Genomic DNA, 9,609 nt, shown 5'->3' on the forward strand with positions numbered 1-9,609 from the left:
TTGCTGATCATGTCGCCTTCATTCATCCTTTTTAGAGTACGTTTGACTCTTGGCCTTTAAACCCATTAAAAGTAAGGAACACTAACAATAAATTCATCTTCTTTGAGTTGAAAATGCATCAAATGCAGGGGAAATCATCTGCTTGCAAGGGGCAGCCAATCAGAAGAGGGAGGGTGAAAGGAGTTAAAAGCAGCTTGTTTCAGCCAATGGTTGAACTGAGAGGCTCCACTGATTCCCAGTGTGAGAGCAACTGTGGATCATACAAAGATTAAATATCACATAATAGTTACTCTTTAACGGCTTATCATTAACCCTTAGTTATAAAGGTCAAACAGTCCCTTCTGTCCCTTCTTTTCATCTAATAACATCCATTTGTCTCCATTTTTGCTAACAGTGTTGCAGAGTAATTTACTCTCCCCGCCTCAGGATAAATATTTGCTCCGACTTATGTTTAATGGGGCAGCACAGTTCAGGCTGCCATCACCTTTTTCATGAATTACAAATGCTAACTCTCTCTGCTAATCTTCTGTTCTTGTTGTTCTGATGTGACTTTCCTTCAGCTGAGCATGATGCTGAGCGAGTCGAATGTACGTACACGATCAGTTTATTGGAAATGCCCATTTTCAGGACTCTGTACTAAAAAAAGTGTTTGTCCACCCACCCCCCTTTCTCATTGGCTGACAGATCCCAGCCAGGTGGATCCCTCAGCCACTGCAGCTGTGGGGAAGCCAGCCCCAGGAGCCCGAAGGATGGTCGCCATCTTTGATTATGACCCACGAGAGAGCTCCCCCAACACCGACATAGAGGTTAGGACTGCAGATGCTTTCTTTTTGCTTTATGGGGCTGAAATGTTTGCTGATTACCTGCTCTGTTTGTTATGCCCCTGTCCAGGCTGAGCTGACCTTCAGTGCTGGAGATATCATACATGTGTTTGGTGACATGGACGAAGATGGCTTCTTCTACGTAAGTCTGAAAATGACTAGGAGATCTGACATGACTGCAATATTATGTGGCTCTTAAAACGTTTAACTTTACTTTGCTTAAAACTTAACTTTACTGGCTGTAGCTGTACCACTTATAAAATACCTTTGTAGTAGAGAGTGCATTTCATCAAATTACCACCTTCTCTTTCAGGGTGACTTAAATGGCCACAGAGGCCTCGTCCCCTCCAACTTCCTGCAGGCCGTCCCAGATGATGCTCCTGTGCAGCCTGCACCTGAACCCAAGAAAGAGTCACAGGTAGCTTTGAAACTGTGGGCAATGGCCTGACCTACATGGTTACAAGTCACTGACATCCCAGATTTCTGTGTTTCTTTTTGTTATCACTCACAAGTATGTCTAATTTCTGGTTGTTGAGTTTGTTGTTTCTTTAAACCTGTTTTGTTTCATTAATTCTGCTCTGTCACATTTCTTTCATCTCACTGTTTCCTGCATGGCCTTTTCCAGAAGCAAAAACGTTCTGTACACTTTGAGACTTGATCGTAAGTGTTTCTAGGCGATCAACGCTCTCGCTGTCTGTTTACTTCCTCCTTAAAACCTTCTCAACCCGTAGCTGTACACTGCTTCTGTGATCCTGCCCCTAAATGTGAACCACAGGATGAGTTGAAATCTTTCTTCCTCTGTGTCTCCTTGTTACTGTTTCCTTTATCAAATATTAATTCTAATAGAAGAAATGATGAGCCCATGTTGTGTAAATGAACTTCAACAGTGTTTTGCTTTGCTGCTTTTTAAACTCTTGATTTCCTTTTTTCCTAGGATGCTTGGACGTCTTCCACAGAGCCACAGGAATCTGGGCCATCAACACTAGAAGAATCTTTGCCCCCTCAAACTGAACCTGCTTGCCCCGCCATGACAGAGCACACAGATCTACAACCCCAATTGGCACCCACTGCAAGCCCCACGTTAGACCTGGACCCTGCTCTGGGCCCAGCTGTAGTGAAGGCCTCAGACCCCCGTCCTGTGGACAGCCCTGCACAGGCCGAATCTTCTGTGCAAGGAAAGAAGAAAAAAGGTTTTTTCTCCAAAGGCAAGAAGCTGTTCAAAAAGCTGGGATCCAGCAAGAAAGAATGACAAACTTTGGACATCTGACACACAACACTTGTGTCACATTAAAAGCACTTTTTCTGTAACTGTAATTCTCAGTTGGTAGTCGGTGCAGTTAGCAGCTATCAGATCTAATAATTGATGCTTTAACTGTCAGTAGTTCTACATTTGCCTTAGAGCACTGGTAGACCAGCTGTTAAATATAGAATACCCTAAAACACCCAACGGCATCACAAGAGCATGTATAGATGCATGTTGAAGTGAGCAATTACTTCCTAATAATCTGAGCATTTGCAAAATTTCAACTCATTGGAGGCTTTAAAGCAGTTTGAATCTCCTTTAGGACTGACTTTATTTAGAACAGTCAATACGGAACAGAGAAGACGTCATCCCAACTCAGAGACAGCTAATGAAGTGTTAGCTTTAATGCTCGTGTACTGGTGCCACTTTATTTATTATTTGAAACAAACAGACAGAGGCAGCACGCCGTCTCTTCCTCTGTGTCATTATTAAGAATGCACTATCTATCCTGAATGGATGCTTCTCTCTGTGTTTCTTGTCTTTAAGAGTATTTATACATTACTTTGTACAGAACATGATATTTATTTGTATCGGATTCCTGCCCTAACAGTGGTCACACCGCATGAAGTGGCATCGGGGCGTAAAATTCGAGGTTTAGAGCTGTCAGAGACAGCAAGGATCCACTTTGGTATGTGTAGTTTAGAGCTAAGACATCGTGGCGTTTGTGGTTAACAGTCCTGACTGTTTGTTGGCGTTCAATGTAAAGAATGTGAAGGGTTCTCCTTCTTTGGCATGTGTGTGTGTGTGTGTGTGTGTGTGGATGAAGCCACACAATCGCTGGTGAGACTGAAAACAGTTGCCTTTCTCAGACATTAATACAGGAACTCTTGATGGCTGTGTCAACAGTCATAACTGACCTAACTGTTACTTGTTTGCCATCTGTGTGTGAGTGTTAGTGTGCAGAAATGAGCAGTAGCCAACAGAGCTGCAACTGAATGAAGTATTTGTTGATTAATCGGTCAGTCATTTAGTTTAAAACCAGGGGGATGCCCGTTAGATCCCTGCAGCTCAGTGCGACTCCAAAAGAAGAGAAGAAGAGTCAGTGATTATGTTTGAGAAGCTAAACTAGAATAAACTCATGTGTGACCCCTTTCAGCCCACTTCCTGCTTTGTGTCTGTGGGACTAACCTGTATATGAGGAGGCAGGTGCTTGAAAAATAATTAGATTTTGAACTTTATTTCCCTGTATTTGGGGGTTGAGCCATCATGCCATGCATGGTGGCTCAACTGGGTTTTGACACAAACATCTTCAACATCTCTCAGTGTGAAAACGTCATGATTAATAAACAATTGCTTTACTGTTGCAGCTCTGCTTAATCTGTAGTCCCAAATGAAAACTGTGAAAATATTGTAGCTGGTCATAGATACTGAGCAGTGTTAGCCTGTGGGGTGTGGTGATGTTTGAATGTGGCACACAGAGCAGCACTTTCTTAGAACAGCGTTTAAAATGAGCAGTTTTCAGTCATTGCTGTGGTGGTTAGCTGCACTACTGTAATGTGATAGACTCTGCAATAAGTTGTTGATGTGTGTTTAGTTTTGCCTCCTCGTGTAAATGCAGTCACATAACTGTAGTCAATTTGAATGGTGTTACGTGATCCCTCTTCAGCCCACACGGCGTTTTTCTGTTCGCACATTTGCATCACAATACTGTCAAAGTTTCTTCAAAAAGTAGAGCTTGAGCAATGGCGGCTCTTGCGTTTGACTGCAGGGGAACAAACACAGAGCCGTGCTGACACACACACACACACACAGGGCTGTTAGGTAGCTTCTCAGGTCTTCACACCTTTCCTTTTCCATGCTGAGCGTGTGGTTGTTGAAAAAGCAACAGGAGATGCCAAAATGTTCGGTGCTTTCCCTGGTTTACTAGCGCTGGCTTGAAGGCCCGTGTGGCAGGTGGAGTGAAGGCTCAAGCTGGAGGCACGTTATTTATTTTCTTTTTCTTTTCTTTAATGTGATGAATGTTTGAATTTTGTCAGTGTTAAAATAAAGGGAGCGTGATGATGCCAAGAATTAAAAAAAAAAAAAAAAAGAAGACAGGGGCTGGATTGACACTTTAGATGTGAAGTAGCCGGGACAGAGGCAAGAGCGAGGCTGTACTGTCTGACTTCTTCATGTGTTTCTTTTTTTTTAAGAATCAAAACAAGGGCGGATGCTTAACAGTTGCCGAAATGTACAGCAACCATTTGTACTTGTGTTGGATTTGACGGCCTTTAATGCACAATTATTTCTCTACCTGCTGAGTAGTAACATAGGCATCCCCCTCCCCCTCCATATGTTGTAGGACCCCTGTAGGCAGTATTTTAGCTCAGCTGATCATATTTAGCCTTACACGAAGACTTTGTTTAGTCTTAATCTGTTGTTTACAGGATGTTTATTGATTGCATGCATACTAATGTTATACCCATGTTTGGCCTTATTTATGTTGCTGTCACATTCTCCGTCTTTGCGGGCTCCCTTTTGAATTGTAGATGGTGGATGCAGCGGGAGATGGAGCTGTAGGAGCTGTCTGTATGTACTGAACAGTGTTGGGACTATTTTCATACAATGCAGATTTTTTTTTGTAATCTTTCCTGAGCTGCATTTATTCATTCATTCATTTGTTTGAAACCAGTGTAAGATTTACCTTTTTATATTATATATAAATATATATATAAATGTTTTTATTACCCATTTTTGGAAGCTCGTGTGTAAATATTTTTTGTTAATATTGTTTTTCAGATTTTTTTTTCTTATGCATGCCCAGGCAGTGTTGATGGAGGAACGGTGTATGAAGATGTTAGAACTAAAAGGATTAAAATTGTGACGGTTTCTTTCAATATGGATCTTTTTACAGCAATAAATTATGTATATTTTCACAGAAAACACCTGTGTGTGTCATGTGTGGTAATTTGAAAAAGAAGCTGAAACACAAGGTCCCGATTTTTGAATGTTTATCTTTATTTCATATCAGCAGATCATACATTGCACTTGTGATAGGTGAAACAGATGAGATCTAAAGCGGAAAAAGAGTTGCAAGCTTTGCTCTGTGCCGCACGCTGCCCATGTGAACAAACTGCTGCAACACTCTGGGCAGAGCGTGGCCGTGCGAGACAAAGCAGCTTCCTCTTTTGCAACTTCCTGCGCGGGGCGCCATGTCGGGCCTCTGCTCTCCCTGAAGCCAACAGTACACTCATCCATAAAGTAGGAAACACTACACTGTGGCGAGGAGTTTAGTAGTGCTTTCTACTTTATGGATGACTGCACTGTACATCCACCGCTCCTCTTCCGTCTTCTGTCTTCTCCCACTTCTCTGTTCTTTGTGCACCTGCTCTGGCAGCTGCACACATACACACTAACACACACCAACCACCCCTCCCTTCCCCTCCCCCGCCCCTTGACAGATAGACCGACCTGAAACCTCTGTGCTTAACAGCTCAGCAGCCCTTGCTCATGCTCAACCAGAAAAAGCACACTTCCTGATTCCTCTTGAAACACTTGCGTGCCTTCTGTTTCCACGCAATTATTTCAAATTCATCAGATGTCTGGTTACATTTCTGAAGAACATAAACTAAAAAAATTAAAAAAAAAAAAACACAAAAAAAACACAAAAAAAACCCCTGTGAGGCAAAAATTTGTTCTTTTTGTTTTGTTTTTGGAGCAAACTGCCAGAGGAAGCGCTATCTTGAGGAAGCCATTTTAGCAGCCATGAGTAAGCTTTTCTGTCTGAGCTGTTCTCTTCGATCAGGAGGCGTTTAAAATAAGTCCACCAATAACACACGACAGCTCTGATCACATTGAAATGGGACCGGACAGAAAGATCCGAAAGACACGTTTAAGAATTTCAATCATAGTCTCAAAGAAAAACTTTGCAAAACCTTTAAGTTTTAAATACAAATGTGTTTCCTCAGTAATCTAAGCCAACCTCTGAACAGAGGCTGCTTGCCTAGAAGTCAAATCAAAGAAGTACAGAATGAACAAAATAAAAACTGTAAATTTTGGTTTGCTTTCCACATCTGACACACAAAAATCATTTACAAAAAAAAAAGATTTCAAACATAAACAATTCAAACAGTTCTAGCATTAATCAAAGCATGTCAACCATTAACACTTTACCTCGACCTTTCCTTTTTTGTTTTGTTTCCTGTCTCTCTGTTCTGAACGCTGATTGTCCTGTGGCCCCACAGGTGTCTTCTGCCTGTCTGAGGAGGGGATGATGAAGAAGAAGAAGAAGTCGTCTCCTTTTGAACCCTCCACAGTCACGTGATGTAACCACAGGAAGAGGTTTAACAGTCACAGGCGCTCTCTTTCTCTTCTTCCGTCTTAACTCTGCCTACTGCAGATGCCTTTTTTAAAAAAAGCCGACAGCAGTTGGACAATGAGCCCACCGTGACATGAGCAACACACACTACACCGTCCCTGGTTGCTTTTAACAAATATGTTTCTCTTAATCCACATCGAGCTGGGAAACGAGGTCAAATTAAAGCATAACGAGGTTATAATGTCTGCAGTGTCAACTTTTACTGGTTCAGCTCACATTCATGTATCACAGTGATGGTTCACTTCCACGGCTTGTGTATGTCATTCTACGTGTTGCACAGTGTGGCAGTTAGGATTTCTCCATAAATGAGATCTATGAGCAGCCAGAGGTGCAGTAAGGTTTGGTGGAGCATTTCCTGTGAGAAGATGGTGTCGGTGATAATCTTAACTAGAGCGGAGAGCTGCTGTAGTTCTTACTGTTAGTCAGTTCAACACCGCAGACATCGTTGCTCGCATTCTTCTGCACACATCTTAGGAAATGTAATGTGAAATAGGAAGGTGACAAAATCCACAGTCTTTACTTTCGAATGTATTTTTACACGAGGGGAGAATGCTGGGTTTTTGGGTTCTGATGTCAGCAACCATATGAGCATGGAAGTGCTGCTTTAAGGCAAACTTGTTGAAATGTTTAAAAAAAAAAAAAAAAAAAGAAGTCAGCTGCGACCGCCATTAAAAAGAAAAAAAAAGGCACACTGAGTGACATTTTCATCAATGTGCTTACGTTCTGTTGGGTTTTTAAAAGTGAAAGGCTACAAGTTTCAATTCCCCCTGAATGTAAATGTCCAACTGTAACTGTTTGGTTTCTCATAATTCAAACCCTGAAGGGCATCTGGGTGAACCCTGAAGTGTGACAGCTATGGCACATCGCTACCAACTTCAGCTTTCTGGACTATAATCTTTAATCTACACTACCTTCCAAAAGGAAGCCATTCACCTTCCTACTGCACTCCCTGTATTTGGCAGCACAAATTCACAAATTTTACATACATAACATAAAGAATCCTAAAGAATAAGATTAGTAAACTACCCAAAATGAACATCACAGCTTTAAAACCTTGAATATCACTGCATCTGTGATCTAACAATCATTCAGGAAATGTCTCCACCTATTTGTTTACATTTTATACCCGTATCAATAACTACATCTTTCTGATCAAACTCTGTTGCTTACATTTTTGCAGTGGGCGACACATTTTATTAATTCAGCGTTTTAATGCTTTATTTTTTCATTAAACTTCTTTTTTGTTTTATTTTCTGAGCTTTCTTTGGTAACTTACAGTCATTTTATGCTTAACTATTTCATCACGTGGGATCCAGACTCATGTGAAGGGACTGAACTGTGCTCTGGCCTGTAAGCCTCCCTATGTAAGCTGTGTATAAGAGCAGATGAAGTTCTTACTTAAGCTATTATTAAATGTTTGAGTACTGCCCATAAATAATAAGATGTATACAATAACATGCCACAAGACTCACAGAAACATTTGGGATATATATTTCCTAGCCTCTACATTATTTTCACTTCTCTTCTAGGTTTCTAAAATCTGCTCTTATGGTCACTGTGTTGTTGTTAGCATATGCACAGGGCTAAATGTTTGGTTATATGTTAATGTTGGATGGGTTTGTGTGATTGTGATTGTGTGGTTTTTAAAATGACAAAGTACTTGGATTCTTCTTAAAAGGGTCTTAAAATGCTCATGTGGAGCTCTGTGTTTTCATTCGGGGCCTTTGGGGCCGGCTTTACACAACTTGGAAGTTCAACAAAGCGCTTGTTGATCTGATGTTGGCGCCGCCCGAGCTCACCCACTGTGTGAATCCGGTCATTTTAGTTTCTGTCTCTTAAAGATCTCACCTGGCCTAAAAGCTTGCTTTGCTCTGATTAGTCAACGTCCAGAAGCCTGCAGAGGGGCCGCACCCATTGCTTGTGAGCTGGTAGTGTGGGGGATGTTAAACAGAAATATAAGGTACAAAAGGTTAGTTAGAACTGTACTGATCAAAGCAGACAGGAAAGGTGTGTTAGATCCTCTTACAAAAAAAATCAATAAATAATTAGAACTAAAAACTCGTGCATTCTGCTTTAATAAAATACTAAAACTAGGAATAGAAATGGATAAATGAATGCTTTTTAAGAATGACTTTAGTGTTGGAGACGGTTGAACTTTGAAATGCGTTAGATTTGTCTCGCTGTTTCCCAACCAAGGGCTCAAGCCCCTTCAAAAGATCAAGGCATAAATTGTTTTGTTTTTTTAGTTTTTTTAGTTTTTTAAAGGGCTTGTGAAATTACTTTTAAGAAAGAATAGAAGAAAAACAAAGCTCAGTCACATGTGTTTCATCATTTTTGGAACACTGTCCTGGTTTGGTGAACTTTTTCTAGCTTGTCTGACCTTTTGGGTCAGTGAGCGTGGAACAGTTCGACAGAAAGCGTGCGAGTCCTCGGACACCTAAGTCCATGTGAGTGTTGTCCGCTACAGACACAACAAAGACATAAGAGATAAGATGACATAAAAACCACAACAGTTGCACCTGATACAGCAGAAAGAAGACTCTCAGGAGCAACCAAGAACTTTGATCTGCTCCTGAAAAGAGCTACAGCTCCCTGACTATGTATTTCAGTTTATATAATGCCAATTTACAACAGCCACCTCAAGGCATCTCATGTTAGGGTAAAGGTGTGCTAGCAGCGTGCTAGCACACTGCTAGCACTCACTCGCATATGTCATTGAGGAAATGGCCCAAACACTGTGAGGAATATTCTAACACTGGGGCCTTCCCCCCCACACTGGCTCTTACGATAGACCTTATCTGGACCGGCAGCCATTTCCCCTCCCTGCCAGCACTCGCCAAGCTCCCCCTGGGCTACAGCCTGGGTGTCGACACCACAGAGCCACCCTGATCCCTCGCTGACCTGCAAGCTCCACACAGGCCTGAACCTGAAATATTACGCCAGCTATTTGTAACTTTTTTGACTTGTGGCTCTTAACACCAAAAAACTGTGTCTGGCTGTGGCCCCAACAGAGATGGATTTCTCCTCTGACCTTTCACATGGTGCCATTTAACCCTCACTCAGGTTCATTCTTTTACCTCCATTCATTTTGTCTTTGTTTAGCATCTTAACCCACATGCAATTTTTCTTAGCACAAACCTAACGTTAAGTCTGATTTCATAAGCTTCAGCTAAGAGTAACACTGCTCA

At 41.6% G+C, this 9,609-nt stretch overlaps 1 protein-coding gene across 17 annotated transcripts in view; it reads left to right on the plus strand.

The window, feature by feature from the left end:
* The window catches only part of tspoap1 (TSPO associated protein 1), a 78,042-nt gene extending 73,056 nt beyond the window's left edge, over window positions 1-4,986 (plus strand). For 12 of the 17 annotated variants that reach the window (XM_012920803.4, XM_076888957.1, XM_076888958.1 and 9 more), the window contains 5 exons: window positions 561-587; window positions 685-806; window positions 892-963; window positions 1,135-1,239; window positions 1,756-4,986. In XM_012920803.4, coding sequence (XP_012776257.2) covers window positions 561-587; window positions 685-806; window positions 892-963; window positions 1,135-1,239; window positions 1,756-2,070 — 641 coding nt within the window. In that variant the 3' untranslated portion in view covers window positions 2,071-4,986. Of the gene's footprint in view, window positions 1-560; window positions 588-684; window positions 807-891; window positions 964-1,134; window positions 1,240-1,446; window positions 1,482-1,755 lie in introns of all 17 variants that reach the window. The other 5 variants (XM_076888955.1, XM_076888959.1, XM_076888961.1 and 2 more) reach the window with 2 other exon arrangements.
* The last annotated feature ends 4,623 nt before the right edge of the window (window positions 4,987-9,609 follow it).

This window comes from Maylandia zebra, linkage group LG10, assembly GCF_041146795.1.
Source record: "Maylandia zebra isolate NMK-2024a linkage group LG10, Mzebra_GT3a, whole genome shotgun sequence".
NCBI lineage: Eukaryota > Metazoa > Chordata > Actinopteri > Cichliformes > Cichlidae > Maylandia > Maylandia zebra.